Below are 16,874 nucleotides of genomic sequence, written 5' to 3'. Positions count from 1 at the left end.
GAAAGAAAATACAAACTGCTCAGATAAAACAAGCCCAATCACCATGTTTAGCCAATCAGGATTCCTTTTGTACATTATCTTCAAGTATTGCCGAGGTATCTTCTGCAAGTAAATCATGGTGTTTTACAAGGAATTGATTAAATAGAAGAAGAACACTGGGAAGAAAAAGCATGATTGTTGTAAGGATGCCAGCAGTAGAATGAGACACTGGAATATTTGGTGATACAAGTCAATTATTGATTGTAATGAGCCTGTGGCTGTAACATTGTTATGTAACAGAGACGTGTTGTTTAGGGCACTGTTTCTTCACCGGAACATCCTAGGACATCTCAGGATCTTAGCCATGTAAGTATAATATGCTGTGTATGCATGGTGTCATGGTATTGATTCAGGAAGGGGGAAGGAGGAGGTGGGAAGTAGTTGCAGCAAAGATGGAATTAATCTGTAAGAAGTATTAATATTCACCCAATATCTTCAACATGAACATTTTTGTCAATTGTCAAAATGCATGTTAGGTTACTGAAGTTTTTCATCAAAATTTTCAGTCTTGTAGTAACAGAGTATGCTGGCTGTCAGAATGGAATTTTCTTTGTATGTTTGTATCCTTCATAATTGTATTGGTAACAATTTTGGAAATTTCTATTTGTATACAACTGATGTAAAACTGTTATATTTGTTTTGTAAGGAAACTAGACTGGTAATATTGACTTAAGGATGTAAGCTGCTTTAATAACACTATTTTGGAAGTGAAAACAAACTTTTATCACATGACCAGAAATATTTCTTGAAGTGTAAAAGATGTTGATAACGAATGTTGAAAACAAGTCTGATAATTGTTAACATGACTGTGAACATTGGAGACACTAATCATGGGAAATTATATATTCTAAGGGAGCTAACTCTTACAGATTTAACTACTGTATATTAATTATGAAGGCTATATATTGTATGTGCTAAGTTTGAATGTGATTTACTCAACAAATTTACATTTATGTTGAAAAAGGAAAACAAAGATGCTCTCCATTCCTGGTAAAGTGTATTTCATTATTGGTGAAAATTATTTGTACAAAGGATATATAACAGAGGTCATTATGTATTCAAAGTTGTTTCAACTATTGCCTTGGCTAGGATTTGAACCTAGGACCTCTGGCTTACTAGTTTAATGTTAAACCAATCTGACGAAAGAGAAGTGCGACAAGTATTTTATCAGGGTTGCATTCTCCCCCTCCAGGAAATGACTCATCTTTGAGTTTCCAGCTGTTGAAGCAATACTAGTGAAAGTAACACTAAGTACTATTTCCAAGTCCCTACATTCGTGCCAGGGATCTCGATCTGCCAGATTTTGGGCCGAATATTGCAAAATAGTATCTTTTTTTCCCAATTTAGACCCCAAGTTTTCCCAATCCTAAGGAAAACACCATTATTTTTCCCAATTCTAAGGGCCCCTGGCCCCAGTCCCAAAATGGGGTGTGAGAGCCCTGAGTGCTAATGTAACAAAGGCCATTATTTATTCCAATCTATTTCAATGCCTCCATTAAGATTTGAACCCGAGACCTTTGGCTTACTCTCTGATGCTCAACCGATACAGAGAAAGAGAAAATCTTTCTAGCTGGGATATACAATATATATATACTGAATCAGCTTTCTAGCAGTACAGTTCAGTGTAGAATAGAACTATCTGAAGTGGTACGCAGATAATGCTGGTCTGTACAGAAAACACTTTCAGGTAACAAAATTTAACATGTAGGTTCAAGCATGCTCTATGTTGATTACAGGTTTAGAATGTAAGATGGCATATGCACTGTGTTAGTTATTGGTTACCCTATAAATAGAAAGTTCATTATAAAAACACTGAATATTTGGGTCCATGAACCATTTCAGCTGCCATGTCAATACATACTATTGGTCTAGCAACAGTTGACAATAAATCCCTAACAGACTTCACCAACAGCTGTATCAGTATTTTAGAATATCTTTTTTTAGACATGATTGGTCTGTACCATAACATGTTAGCTGACCTAGTACTATAGAGAGCAACCCTTCCTCAGTCTGGTGTATGTCAATGAACACATCAAACTTTGTCTGCTGATAAGTCAGTTGTGTTTCTAAATATTTATCTGGACACCGTGTGTAAGACTGGACTTTCTATGCAGAAGTTCATCTTTGGACAGGGAACCGTGCAGCTATAAGATGAGCTATATGGTATAATGAACATGGTAATTTATTTTTTCTTAGATTAAGATGTCAATAATAGTTTTTCTAATGCTGAAACAATTATCAGCGCAATGTCCAATGTTTGGGACAAGAAATGAACTTCAGATTACATAAATTTGTAGATTTTGGTCCTTTATAAGCTGTATATTTCTATAATTTGGTCTTGAATATAATCTTCAAGGGGCTTAGATATGTAATATTTGGTTGGAAATATTGTAGTGTTTGGTCCTTAATGATTTTAGTGTTATTTAAGTATTTGATGTTAATTAAATCACACAGTTGTGTTTTTCTGAATGGCTGTTTAATATGTATTTAGGAGAGTTACTGCCCTTTATTATCCCCCACCTATATATATATATAAAATATTCAAATGGGTTCTGTCTGTCCATCCTTCTGTACGTCTGGATGCTGCTTTCTACATGATGTCTTTTGAAGGACTTTGTCGAATTTTGATGAAACTTGGTAAGTTCACTTGTTAACTTAATCCCTTGCCCAAATCTGATTAATGGCAAAATCCTTGCATATTTAATGAGGCTGCTGTGACCTGATTGGCTGATTTCTTTTATCACTCAATGAAAATGCTTTCTGCGCATTATCTTTTGAAGGAATGATAAGATTTTTAGGAAACTTGCTTTATAGACTTATTACCTTAATTTCTTGTTCAGGTTCGATTTTCGGCAAATTCCATGCATATTTTATGAGACTGCTGTGACCTGATTGGCTGATATCTTAGTGAATGCTTTAGGCATGTTATCTTTTGGAGAAACAAATGAATTATGATGAGACTTGCTTGGTAGACTTGTTACCTTAACCCATTGCCAAAGTTCGATTAATGTCAAATTCTGCAAATATTGAATATGGCTGCTGTGACCTGATTGGCTGATAATTTTCAGCACCCTTACTGAATGTTTTCCGCTTGTTATCTTTTGAAGGAACAAATTAATTTTGATGAGACTTGCTTGGTAAGCTTATTACATAATCTCCTCACTCAATTCATATCAACTGTGAATTCCATGCATATTATTTAATCATGGTGCTCTTACCTGATTGGCTGATTTCTTTCTTGGATATTCTTGTCAAAACAATGTTTTGGTTGGTCCTTTCATTGGCAAGAAATGAATTTAGAAATTGTCCCAGACAATATTTGGGGAGAGGGAGGTGGTGGGGGGGAGGATGTCATGTGTACCAGTACATGCTGATACATCCAGTGTCTATATATAGATGTAACAGTAATTAAGTATCAATTAGGTGTTACAAGTGTAGACTTCCCATGTATGGCGTTGTGATGTTTGACATGAACTACAGGTCAACAAAGGTCATTGTGGTGCCTGCTATGATTTTAACTAACCCTGTCAAACTTTTAAGTGATGTTGGTGTCATTCAAACTAAAACTTCGTAGTGCAATTGTACATTTATTATTAATGATATCTTGGTTTAATTTGCTGCATTGAAATTTAATTGGGCAAAACCTGATCCATGTTAAAAAGTAGAGATGAAATTTGTAAAAGAAATATTGATCTATCTCTGTTAAATAAGAGGTCTAGTATGCTTGGTGTTTTCTGACTTAAATTTTCCCGTGATTTTACTCTTGCAATAATTTGTATAGAGGATAGATGACTTAAGTAGGGATTTGGAACATTCTGAACCCTGCTGGTTGGTTCAGTGTCAGGGGGTTGTGTCCCCTATTTCACCATCAAACCAGATGTTCAGATGTCACGAAATTGCCTCTTTGATTCTGATAGTCTTGTACATACTGTCATATTCATCCAGGGTTTCTGGAGCAGACTGGGATATATCAGGCCTGCCCAGAAGAGGTCCCTTGGGGTCTAAAGGTATAGTCTTTATTTGTCTGATGCGGGTATTCCAGTATGACTCCTGCTGGAGATACTGGGTTTTAGCTGTACAATGGCACAAGGATGATTAAATGTACACTACCAGAATTTGGTGGCCAGACTGGCATGTCAAGTGAAATGATATCGATCATCTTTGGTAACACAATTGGTATTGGGTACAAGTTACCACAGAATCATTACATATATGTGACAATATCACTGAGTATATCAAACGCATCAGTACAAAGGCGTGTTTTCAAAACATATTAAATTTGTCATAATTGGCAAACAATATTATCAGTGTAGTGATGACACAACAGTGTATTTAGCTGATTATGTAATTGGTTCACAATAATCTGAAATTTTCTTTACATGATCAGTAGCAGCCAATTATATTTTTTGTAACAGAATATGTCTTTCTTACATAGAAAAAAGCACAGGAATTAAATGTGTTGACAATTCTTTGTGTAATATATGAAGGTTATAAATTTACTGCCCCTCAATACTCCATCATCAAGTCAAAGTCAAAGGGGAATTGTTACAGGCCAAGTCAAAGTCAGGGGTTTGGATTGTTACAGGCCAAGTCAAAGTCAGGGGTTTGGATTGTTACAGGCCAAGTCAAAGTCAGGAGTGGGATTGTTACAGTCAAAGTCAAAGTCAGGGATGGGATTGTTACAGTCAAAGTCAAAGTCAGGGATAGGATTGTTACAAAATATCATCACTGGTAGGTGGTCAGTGATAGTTTTGTCATGCAGGGTTACAGTAGAAAAATGCAGTTTCCCTTGGTCGGGAAGTGTTATTTAAATATAGGAAATGTGTGTCAAGAGTGATGACAACACGAGCAGCCCCTTTTATCTAGTAAGGACTCTTGTATACCTTTCGGTATCCATGGCAGCCCTAGGGAGAAAACCTTGAATTTTTCTATTGTGGGACATTGTGCCTCCACCCCCCTGTGTTAAATATAGGAAAGATTAAGAACATCTTCCCAATTTCTAAGAAAATGTAACTCTATTTTTCAAATGTGTACAGGTGTAAACAGCTGAGAAATTAAGGTAGAAAAACACTGTTCTTTAACACAGGTTGACTTATAAATAACTGGCTTAAATATCACAAATAGAGATTTTAAAAAAAATATAGGTAGGAAAGCCTTATCAGTATTTTCTTTCAAATCTGTAAGACCTTCCTCAGTTTTAAGAAAATGTCTTTGTATTGAGAATCCATGAAACTAATGCTGGAGAAAGAATAGTTTGTACTCGTTTTGGGATTTTGTTATTTGATTTTTTCTGCATTTTGTCACAGGTTTATCTTCAGCGGATGAAATTATCATGACTATTTTTGAACAACATGCTTGTCGTTGGTCTCCAGGCTGTAATTTATGGTTGTTGCGACTTTTTATGTTAACCTCTTTGGAAACTGCATATAAAAATAAGAAAAGGTCAAAGGATTCTAAAGGTCATAGGTCATAGTATAAAATGACCATTTGTACAAAAATGATTCACAACTTGTTATTTATAAACAAGTGAAGATTAGAACATCAAAGAAATTCTTTGTGATAGGGAACTGTCACAATAACCAGCAGTAGTTATACCTTTGTAACATCTACCACCTCACCCATAACTCTGGTTTCTGAAGACTCTAAAGAGTTTGGGGCTAATTGGGCCAAGGTCATGTGATGTGTGCTGATATTTCTGGTCAAGTGCTTGTGAAAATTTTGGCTCTATTAACCACCATTTGTAAGTAAAGAGAGGATGTCAGTAATCTAGAGGCTTACCATTTATGTTTACGTTGTTATAAATAATGTAGACCTGACTTACACTTCTTAGGTATTATGCGTGAATATTAGCCAGGTGCTAATGTTTTACTGGTAGCCTGTAAGGTATGTATGACCTGCTTTCCAGTTAATAGTAAAAACCATCATTGTAGCACCAGACTTCAAAGTCAGGGATCTCCTGGTTTTGATTGATGAGGTGAGGTAATAAATAATTTGTCTGATCACACAACACATGGGTGGTTACAGCTACATAGTGAGGTTTCTCATCAGGTGGTAAAGGAATAGATCTACTGTGTCTTACATGTAGATACAGCTATGTTGGTGTTGATAAGCTGGTTTTATGAAATATGGTTAACTATATGTTTTTTACTTAGCTATAGTTGTCTGTGTAACAGTATGGATTGTGACTGCATGTGGAAATGGATGAAGAGATTGGGGATGTTAAATATAGATGTTAGTTTTAGTATATGTGGTTTAGGTGTTGTAAATTTGGCATGGTGGTTTAGACTCTAGGTTAATTTCTGGTCAGTGAGTCTGAACAGTTGTTCCTGTCTACCTGCTGATGTGGATGGCTTGATACAATTGTAAGGGAGCAGTCTGTTTAATAGGGTATCATTGTTAGGGAGCAGCCATTGTGACAGGGGAGAGGGAGCATCATTACCAGGACACCTGTTCCTCAATTAGTGTCTGTGTTTATGTAGGATACCTTTTATAGATGGACTTCAGATAAAATTAGCAGTTTTGTTGTTTACCACACATTTTACATGTTCTGATGTCAGTAGAACTTAGAGGCCAGTAAAGAAGTTAAATTCATACATGTAGCATATCCAGATACCGTTATATCTCTACTGTTATGTGTCTGTTTTGGTGATAGGGAGGGAGAAGGGGTAAAAAGTCACTGTTATGAACATGTTGATAGGGAGGGAGTAGGGGTAAAAAGTCACTGTTATGAACATGTTGGTGATAGGGAGGGAGTAGAGGTAAAAAGTCACTGTTATGAACATGTTGGTGATAGGGAGGGAGTAGAGGTAAAAAGTCACTGTTATGAACATGTTGGTGATAGGGAGGGAGTAGAGGTAAAAAGTCACTGTTATGAACATGTTGGTGATAGGGAGGGAGTAGAGGTAAAAAGTCACTGTTATGAACTGTTGGTGATAGGGAGGGAGTATAGAGGTAAAAAGTCACTGTTATGAACATGTTGGTGATAGGGAGGGAGTAGAGGTAAAAAGTCACTGTTATGAACATGTTGGTGATAGGGAGGGAGTAGAGGTAAAAAGTCACTGTTATGAACATGTTGGTGATAGGGAGGGAGTAGGGGTAAAAAGTCACTGTTATGAACATGTTGGTGATAGGGAGGGAGTAGAGGTAAAAAGTCACTGTTATGAACATGTTGGTGATAGGGAGGGAGTAGAGGTAAAAAGTCACTGTTATGAACATGTTGGTGATAGGGAGGGAGTAGAGGTAAAAAGTCACTGTTATGAACATGTTGGTGATAGGGAGGGAGTAGAGGTAAAAAGTCACTGTTATGAACATGTTGGTGATAGGGAGGGAGTAGAGGTAAAAAGTCACTGTTATGAACATGTTGGTGATAGGGAGGGAGTAGGGGTAAAAAGTCACTGTTATGAACATGTTGGTGATAGGGAGGGAGTAGAGGTAAAAAGTCACTGTTATGAACATGTTGGTGATAGGGAGGGAGTAGAGGTAAAAAGTCACTGTTATGAACATGTTGGTGATAGGGAGGGAGTAGAGGTAAAAAGTCACTGTTATGAACATGGTGATAGGGAGGGAGTAGAGGTAAAAAGTCACTGTTATGAACATGGTGATAGGGAGGGAGTAGAGGTAAAAAGTCACTGTTATGAACATGTTGGTGATAGGGAGGGAGTAGGGAGTAAAAAAGTCACTGTTATGAACATGTTGGTGATAGGGAGGGAGTAGGGGTTAAAAAGTCACTGTTATGAACATGGTGATAGGGAGGGAGTAGAGGTAAAAAGTCACTGTTATGAACATGTTGGTGATAGGGAGGGAGTAGAGGTAAAAAGTCACTGTTATGAACATGTTGGTGATAGGGAGGGAGTAGAGGTAAAAAGTCACTGTTATGAACATGTTGGTGATAGGGAGGGAGTAGAGGTAAAAAGTCACTGTTATGAACATGTTGGTGATAGGGAGGGAGTAGAGGTAAAAAGTCACTGTTATGAACATGTTGGTGATAGGGAGGGAGTAGAGGTAAAAAGTCACTGTTATGAACATGTTGGTGATAGGGAGGGAGTAGGGGTAAAAAGTCACTGTTATGAACATGTTGTTGATAGGGAGGGAGTAGAGGTAAAAAGTCACTGTTATGAACATGTTGGTGATAGGGAGGGAGTAGGGGTAAAATCCATTAAACCTCCAGTGAATTACTGGAAAAAAAATCTCAGTGTCTCCATGTGAACTCATACAAGATATTCATCATCACAAAACCAACGACTCAACAAGCTGAAAGAATGGATCATTTTCATTTTGTCTTTTTACATCTTTTATTGCTGTTTGCATGGGAAAGGTTTCATGTCTTGTTATCAACAGACTTTTAATGATAATTAAGATAGCAGAACAAGTGGTGTAGACAATGGAGCTTTTACTGTGTTAGGAACGATAAAATAACTGTTAAATGTCTGCCGCAGAGATATTGATGAATTTGTGATGTAACATTGTGTTTATAAAAGTGTGATTCAGGCATTCTCTGTATAAATGTCTTCTGCCCATATTTGGTCAATACATGATTGAGGCATTAGATCTGGAGAAATATGACCATATTTGAGCAATATACATATTCATAACTGATATATAATCTCCTTGCTAAGTCCATCAGTGTCTGTAATATGTAATAAGTAATATGTTGATCTCCTTGGCTTATTGTCCTGTTATAAGCTCAATGCCCCTCCCCCCTGATTTTGATCAGGAGTAATGTGTTGGTACCACTGGCTTATTGTCCTGTTATAAGCTCAAGCCCCCTCCCCCTGATTTTGATCAGAAGTAATGTGTTGGTCCCAGTGGCTTATTGTCCTGTTATAAGCTCAAGCCACCCCCCCACCCCCACTGATTTTGATCAGAAGTAATGTGTTGGTCCCAGTGGCTTATTGTCCTGTTATAAGCTCAAGCCCCCTCCCCCTGATTTTGATCAGAAGTAATGTGTTGGTCCCAGTGGCTTATTGTCCTGTTATAAGCTCAAGCCCCCTCCCCCCTGATTTTGATCAGGAATAATGTGTTGGTACCACTGGCTTATTGTCCTGTTATAAGCTCAAGCCCCCTCCCCCTGATTTTGATCAGAAGTAATGTGTTGGTCCCAGTGGCTTATTGTCCTGTTATAAGCTCAAGCCCCCTCCCCCCAGAGTTTGATCAGGAGTAATGTGTTGGTACCACTGGCTTATTGTCCTGTTATAAGCTCAAGCCCCCTCCCCCTGATTTTGATCAGAAGTAATGTGTTGGTCCCAGTGGCTTATTGTCCTGTTATAAGCTCAAGCCCCCTCCCCCCCCCCCCCCCCCCCCCCCCCCACCCCCACTGATTTTGATCAGGAGTAATTTGTTGGTCCTAGTGGCTTATTATCCTGTTATAAGCTCAAGCCCCCTCCCCCCTGATTTTGATCAGGAGTATATTGTCCTGTTATAAGCTCAAGCCCCCTCCCCCCTGATTTTGATCAGAAGTAATGTGTTGGTCCCAGTGGCTTATTGTCCTGTTATAAGCCCAAGCCCCCTTGCCCCTGATTTCGATAAAAAGTAATGTGTTGGTCTCCTGGGTTAATTGCAGTTTAAATGTGATAGTCAGCTGTACATGGTTTTTAATCTATTAAATGACGATGTAGGCAGTGATGTTCATAAATAGATTAACACCAATGAAGTAATGCATGTTTCTATCCCAAAGGAGAATTGGATTTAATTTGCTTGATATCCTGACTACCCACTTGTTGTTTCTTAGAAAGATATATCTACATATGTATGAAGGAGGCAAGGTAATTTGATTATTATCAAATACTGGAGACTCTTCTTCTTCTTAATTGTGTCATGCAAGCTTCTTTTTTACTGAAATTGTAAGAAAGCAATTTTGCATGTCAATGTTCAGAAGAACCTATCATGGAAAAAAGTCTTTGGTTAGCATGTTTCACATTTCCTTTATACATAGACAAATCTATAAGAAGGAAATAATGTGATTGTATTGAGGAAAACTGGGAGCATTCTATACAGTTTGTCACGAAGGTTTGACAGCCGTCCTAGTCAGAGTTTAATTGTAGCACTATATCAAACTCCATGGGAGTTTACAGAATGGGGGTGTCCAGGAATTATTGCCAAATGCTAGAACAACAGGCGGAATGAATAATGAATAGAGGCAATGTTCCTGTACACCTTCGCTAGCCTTGGTATCTTCTCTCCTCCGCCACAGAGGCCTTCAAATCACTTTTTTATTCCGCAGAAGACTATTATCCTCTGCAGTATATCTTGTGGTCTTCTAAATTGATGATGTCATAGAGGACGCAGCTGTGTTAAGTGCTCGGTTACATTGTGTGTAGATGTTGATGTAGAAACCATCAACTTTTGGTCTTTTACAGGACTGGATCACTTCGACCTAGATTTTTGGAACATGATTTATTAATACATAAAAATGGTAAGATATTGAATATTTCTCTAAAATCACAAAAATCCTCTACTAATGTCTTTTTAACCCTTTTTATCATATTGTAAAAACCATGTTGAGAACAGCTTGTATTTAGGGTATATCATATGAATAATAGTTTAGGCTCTACGACCTGATCTGTTTTACTGATTGTTCATATATTCCTAGCACTGCTTCACAAATCAATTTCTCTGAAAAGAAAACTTTCATGCTTCACATCTACAAAATTTACTTTTATTGTTACATTGCATTGGTTTACATGTAGACTGACTCAAGGCAATTTAATTCACATTGATATTGCTGTATCAGGAAATGTGTCATTTTATATTGCTTTCTGTGCATTTAATATCAAAAGGCAAAATGCAATTAATATATGTGATTTGGTGTTAATATGCAGGCTAGATGTGGAAAAGGTGGTTATCAGATCTACAAGTTGGGATTGCAATGAGGTTGTTGTCTGATCTTAACAAGCCATGTGTGTGATTGAAATGATTGTTAGATACAAGAACTATAGGTGTGAGACAGCTAGGTGTGTAACAGCTTGGTGTGTGATGGGGGTGGTTATCAGATATAACAGCTAGGTGTGTGATGGGGGTGGTTATTAGATATAACAGCTAGGTGTGTGATGAAGGTGGTTATAACAGCGAGGTGTGTGATGGGGGTGGTTATCAGATATAACAGCGTGGTGTGTGATGGGGGTGGTTATTAGATATAACAGCGAGGTGTGTGATGGGGGTGGTTATCAGATGTAAGAGCTAGGTGTGTGATGGGGGTGGTTATTATATATAACAGCGAGGTGTGTGATCGGGGTGGTTATCAGATATAACAGCAAGGTGTGTGATGGGGGTGGTTATCAGATATAACAGCTAGGTGTGTGATGGGGGTGGTTATTAGATATAACAGCTAGGCATGGGGATGTTTGGGATGGATTATTCCATGTCATTTCAGCCATTTAAGGTTGGTGCCTCCAATAAACCAAGGTCACACTATATAATCAAGGTCAACTTGTATTTGAGATATTTGGTAGTTGTGATGCGTTCTAGAATATCAGTGTTGATGCTTTATAAACTTTATTTATTTCACAACAATTGTGAAACAAGCATTCAGCTTATATTAATCTGCTCTTGGTGTGGATGGTTAGGTGAAAGGTGAGGTGCATTACCACTGCGCCAACCAGAGGAGAGTCTTGGTGTTAATATTCCATTCCCTATAGTTTCTATAAATATTCAGATCATGTACCATATTATCACTAATAAGCCCATGCTAGGAATTAAAAAGAGGCACCAGAGATGAGCGTTATGCTGAGAATTATGTAAATGCTACATAAGATGAGTTTTACAAAACAGCTATGAAATCATATCCATAACTACAGACTTAAAACCCCCTCAGGGCTTGTTGTTTCTAAAATATTGTAATATTACACCAATCAAACAATACCACTGAAGTGATTATAAATCTTTCTCTGATTTCCAAAAAGATTGTTCCAATCAAAAATTGTTCTGTTCTGATTTTATTAAAAAAAACCCGTCTGTGTTCAACTACTAAAAAGAAAATGTTATCTTATTGTGAACGGATGTAAGGTATTGATTTGTAGAGTAAATGGGCAGGTTTAATATCCTACAGAATGTATACAGTTGCATCATCTGTCAAGCATGCAAAATATTTATTCTGGTGTTGCTTCTTATCTGTACAAGGGCTGATCTGGCAGTCGATCCATTTGAAATCAAATCATGTGATTTAGTTCTCATAGAGATTCTGAAGATCTGTTATTTGAATTTTTCACCTAAAACAGAAAGAGGAATGATACAGTTGCCACCATCAAGTAAGTTAACTTGTATTTGTTACACTGTATTTATATGACATTGTGTATTATCAAGATGTGTTCTCAGTTAAATTATTGAAGATAAAGTCAGCAGAAGCGATTCAGCTTTTCTGAGTTTTATAATTTAAGATATCTAATGCTTGGTTGATTTAATGTGTTTGTTTCCAAGTTAGACAGAAACAAAATATGTGGACGGTCTTAGATACCCAGACCAGAAGAAAAGGTTATCTAAGGAACATCTCAGTAACAATATTAACCAAATCATTTTTAGCTCACCTATAGATTTCAGTTAGACAGGTTTTTAACTGTTAAGGCTATATCCTGTCTGATAGTGACTTCAGTTACCTTTTATTGTGAGCGTCTAACTGTGACATTAATAGATTTTAAGGCAGCTCCCTGTAACCTTAATAAGACACAACACGTTCCCATGCTAGCTGTAACCTACTGTACACAACCCCGTCCTATACTATCTGTAACCTTCTATGACAGAATGCCCTCCAAGCTGATTTCAACCTATTTTAACACAGCATTCGACAAGTTACCTACTCTGACACAAAGTACAGGAGCCCTAAGATGCCTGTAATTTACTGTGATACAGCACCCTCGTAATTACTGCCTGTTACATACTGAGACACAGGGACCTCCCATGCTGCCTGTTACATAACGTGACACAGGGCATCCCCATGCTGCCTGTTACATACTGTGATTCAGGGCCCTCCCATGCTGCCTGTTACATACTGTGACACAGGGCCCTCTCATGCTGCTTGTTACATACTGTGACATAGGGCCCTCTCATGCTCCCTGTTACATACTGTGACACAGGGCCCACTCATGCTGCCTGTTACCCACTGTGACAGAACCACCTCCTATACTGCCTGTTACCTGTAACAGAGTTATCCATCCCATGTAACCTACAGTGACATTGTGATCCATCCCCTGTAACCTACAGTGACATTGTGATCCATCCCCTGTGACCTACAGTGACATTGTGATCCATCCCCTGTAACCTACAGTGACATTGTGATTCATCCCCTGTAACCTACAGTGACATTGTGATCCATCCCATGTAACCTACAGTGACATTGTGATCCATCCCCTGTAACCTACAGTGACATTGTGATCCATCCCCTGTAACCTACAGTGACATTGTGATCCATCCCCTGTAACCTACAGTGACATTGTAATCCATCCCCTGTAACCTACAGTGACATGAAGATCCATCCCCTATAACCTACATTGATGTTTGACCTATCCCTTCCCTTGCTGCCTATAACCTACATTGATGTTTGACCTATCCCTTCCCTTGCTGCCTATAACCTACATTGATGTTTGACCTATCCCTTCCCTTGCTGCCTATAACCTACATTGATGTTTGACCTACCCCTTCCCTTGCTGCCTATAACCTACATTGACCTACCCCTTGCTGCCTATAACCTACATTGGTGCTGCCTATAACCTACATTGGTGTTTGACCTACCCCTTTCCTTGCTGCCTATAACCTACATTGATGTTTGACCTATCCCTTCCCTTGCTGCCTATAACCTACATTGATGTTTGACCTATCCCTTCCCTTGCTGCCTATAACCTACATTGGTGTTTGACCTATCCCTTACCTTGGTGCCTATAACCTACATTGATGTTTGACCTATCCCTTCCCTTGCTGCCTATAACCTACATTGATGTTTGACCTATCCCTTCCCTTGCTGCCTATAACCTACATTGATGTTTGATCAATCCCTTCCCTTGCTGCCTATAACCTACATTGATGTTTGACCTATCCCTTCCCTTGCTGCCTATAACCTGTGATGACATTGTGATATCCCTTCTCTTGCTGCCTCAAATGTTTTCCCTCTGCCTGGAGAGGCCCTACTACATGACATTGCCCCTTCCAGTTTTCACTCTGCCTGTATAGGCCCTGCTATATGACATAGCCCCTTCCAGTTCTCACTCTGCCTGTGCTGTACCTGTAGAGGCCCTGCTACCTGACATTGCCCCTTCCAGTTCTCACTCCACCTGTGCTATACCTATAGTGACCCCGCTACATGATATGGGCCCCTTCCAGTTCTCACTCCACGTGTACTCTGTCTGTAGTGATGGAGTATATAATTCAGGTTAGCCAGGTAGATAAAGAGGATATGTTATTATTGTGTTCTTTGCAAGTCAATGCGGAAACCATTCATTATTCATTGCGTTACACACTGATGCTGCTGGCCGGAAAATCTGAATGAATGGTATAGTTGAGTGGTGATTATGAATGGAGCAGGTGAAGGGGTAACAGATACTATATTTCTCCCATTGTGTCATACCTACTACTCTGTCACCTGGTTTACACATTCATTTAAAGATCTGTAGGTAAGTTAAAGAAAATTTTAACTTAATCAAGATATATAATCGTATACTTGTAATGTCCACAGACATTAAGCTATAGTTTCGGGGAGGTAATTTCAAAGTGGTTGGCTGTTAATGAAGCATTGTCAAGAAGAAATGTTTACACAGATATATCATTAAGCTGTTAAGCCTTTTTGGGGCTGGTTCTGGCCTTTATTTTTTGGTTCTTTTGTTCAAAGTATGGTTAATTTTAATGGACCTCTATACAGTAGGTCTACATTTTGTTTTCGTGTCTTTGCATAAGTCACTGTGAAGTCATTACTTTATATTGTACTGTTTATATATGTCTTTATAAAATTTAATTGACTCTGTTAATTTGTGTCTGAAGTCAACAGAGTAGTTGAAGTTAGCAGGATATTCTTATTATTGAACATACTTTGGTATGAGGTACAATAGACTGGTCAGACAGACTTTGTGGCATTTGTATAAACTCTATGAACTGGAAGACAGACATATCAGTATACAGATCCTTACATGCTGACTCTAGGCTATAGGGACTGTCATGCATGGTGGTTGTGGTTTTACCACTTGACTGACCTTGACCTTTAGATGTGAGAACTTTGACCTTGCTTTGTGGTGTCATGGGTATAATGAGGGTAAGTGTGGGGACAACTTTTTACCGTATCTACAAATCTATCATGTTTACAATCTGTGTGTGGTAATTGAGGCCTGGTTTGTGATGTCACCAGAATGTCATGGTTGTAATTTGTGTACATCTTAAAAGTTATGACAGACATACTGTTTATACTGTTTGGTCACTATTTCTCAAAAGTTTATTGACTTAAATATGGTATCAGAACCCATTAGAACCCAGAACCACATTCAGGTGGTCAATGATAAAGGGTCACAGATCACATTTAACAACTTCTGCTAATCATCAAACTATGATACTTATCCATATTTAAGATACTTGAGACGTTTCTAGTTTGGTTTGTAATTCGCGCATAGGAACTTATCTGACATTGGGTAACAGTACATAGATACATGTCTGTGGCTGAGTGCTTACAATTATACACTGTAGTAAATAATTTTAACTTTTTAAACAAAAATTTAATGTACTTGACTTTAGAACTGAGCTTTACTATGTACAGAATCCTGTGATGAAGTGTAAAAAGGTTTCATGATATAACAGATCCTACTGAGACCGATATTTCAGGAAGGGTTTTTAATTGAAGGGGTAATTAATAAACGTTCTGGTATTAAGTTAAAAGAAAGAATGATATACTTAAAGCCAAAGCTAAACTTGTTCACCATTTACTTATAGGTAGAGCAATAAGTAAGCTAGATCAGAAGGCTTGCGGGCTTATTATCTATGCACACAGGGTAACATCTGATATTACATTTGTTTTCACTGTTGTTATTGAATATCCAGTCTTAGTTAGATGGGTATGTATAACCTGAGACATGGCCTCTACATTAGCTAATGACCAAACCTGAATTCGGGAACATTAATGAGACCCATTAATGCCCAGGCTTAACTTTCTGTATAGATAAAGATTTGGTAGTGTAGACCAGGTGTACCTACCACAGTATTATGTAGTGATTGGTTTCGTGTATCATTTCCTATCTAATCAATCTGACTATGCAGGATATTTTATTATTTGTACCCTCCCCCCCCCCCCCCCCCCCCCCCCACTCCCCCACTCCCCCTCTATTTTTATGAGGTAACTAGTGTAACTAATGTCGTTCTTGTCCACATTCTAAATCAGTACCACACTATATTTTTGAAAACCTCTTAATAGATTGGGTTCATAATTACCCCATACTGCCATTGAATCATATTTATCACATGATTAGTTACGGGTTTCCATAGGCATTTTATAGTTTAAAAAAAAAGATTTAATATGATTTCTTAGGCACATGAATTTGTTACAGGAAAGAATAAAGATATGATTGATACAACGTAATAAAACATCAAAGTTATAAAAACTTTGCATTTATTTTAGAAACAGACAATATTTTGTTAAATTCCATTGTCTCAGTGGTATATATATATATATATGGTTATGTAAGATTTCCGAAGAGGTGACATCGGTCTTTACCAAAATAATATTTTAGTCATGGTATTACTTTCCAGTTCAATAGAAAGTAAAATAGAAAGAAAAAAGGACAAAAATCAAATTTCTTCTATTTTGAACAAGTAAGATATATATGTCACCTGAATATGTCCAAATCACTAGTTCATAAGTATATGTAAGTGTATAT

General features: G+C 37.8%; 1 protein-coding gene across 1 annotated transcript in view; it reads right to left on the bottom strand.

Moving 5' to 3' along the window:
• Nucleotides 1-15,252, bottom strand: part of LOC132544322 (metabotropic glutamate receptor 2-like) — a 39,024-nt gene extending 23,772 nt beyond the window's left edge. The window contains exon 1 of the mRNA XM_060207899.1: nucleotides 15,046-15,252. Coding sequence (XP_060063882.1) covers nucleotides 15,046-15,252 — 207 coding nt within the window. The remainder of the gene's footprint in view (nucleotides 1-15,045) is intronic.
• Nucleotides 15,253-16,874: the final 1,622 nt, after the last annotated feature.

This window comes from Ylistrum balloti, unplaced genomic scaffold (genome assembly GCF_031769215.1).
Source record: "Ylistrum balloti isolate Yb309-2 unplaced genomic scaffold, AGI_CSIRO_Ybal_v1 Utg369790, whole genome shotgun sequence".
Classification (NCBI taxonomy): Eukaryota; Metazoa; Mollusca; class Bivalvia; order Pectinida; family Pectinidae; genus Ylistrum; species Ylistrum balloti.
This window is presented reverse-complemented; position numbering and strand designations above follow the sequence as displayed.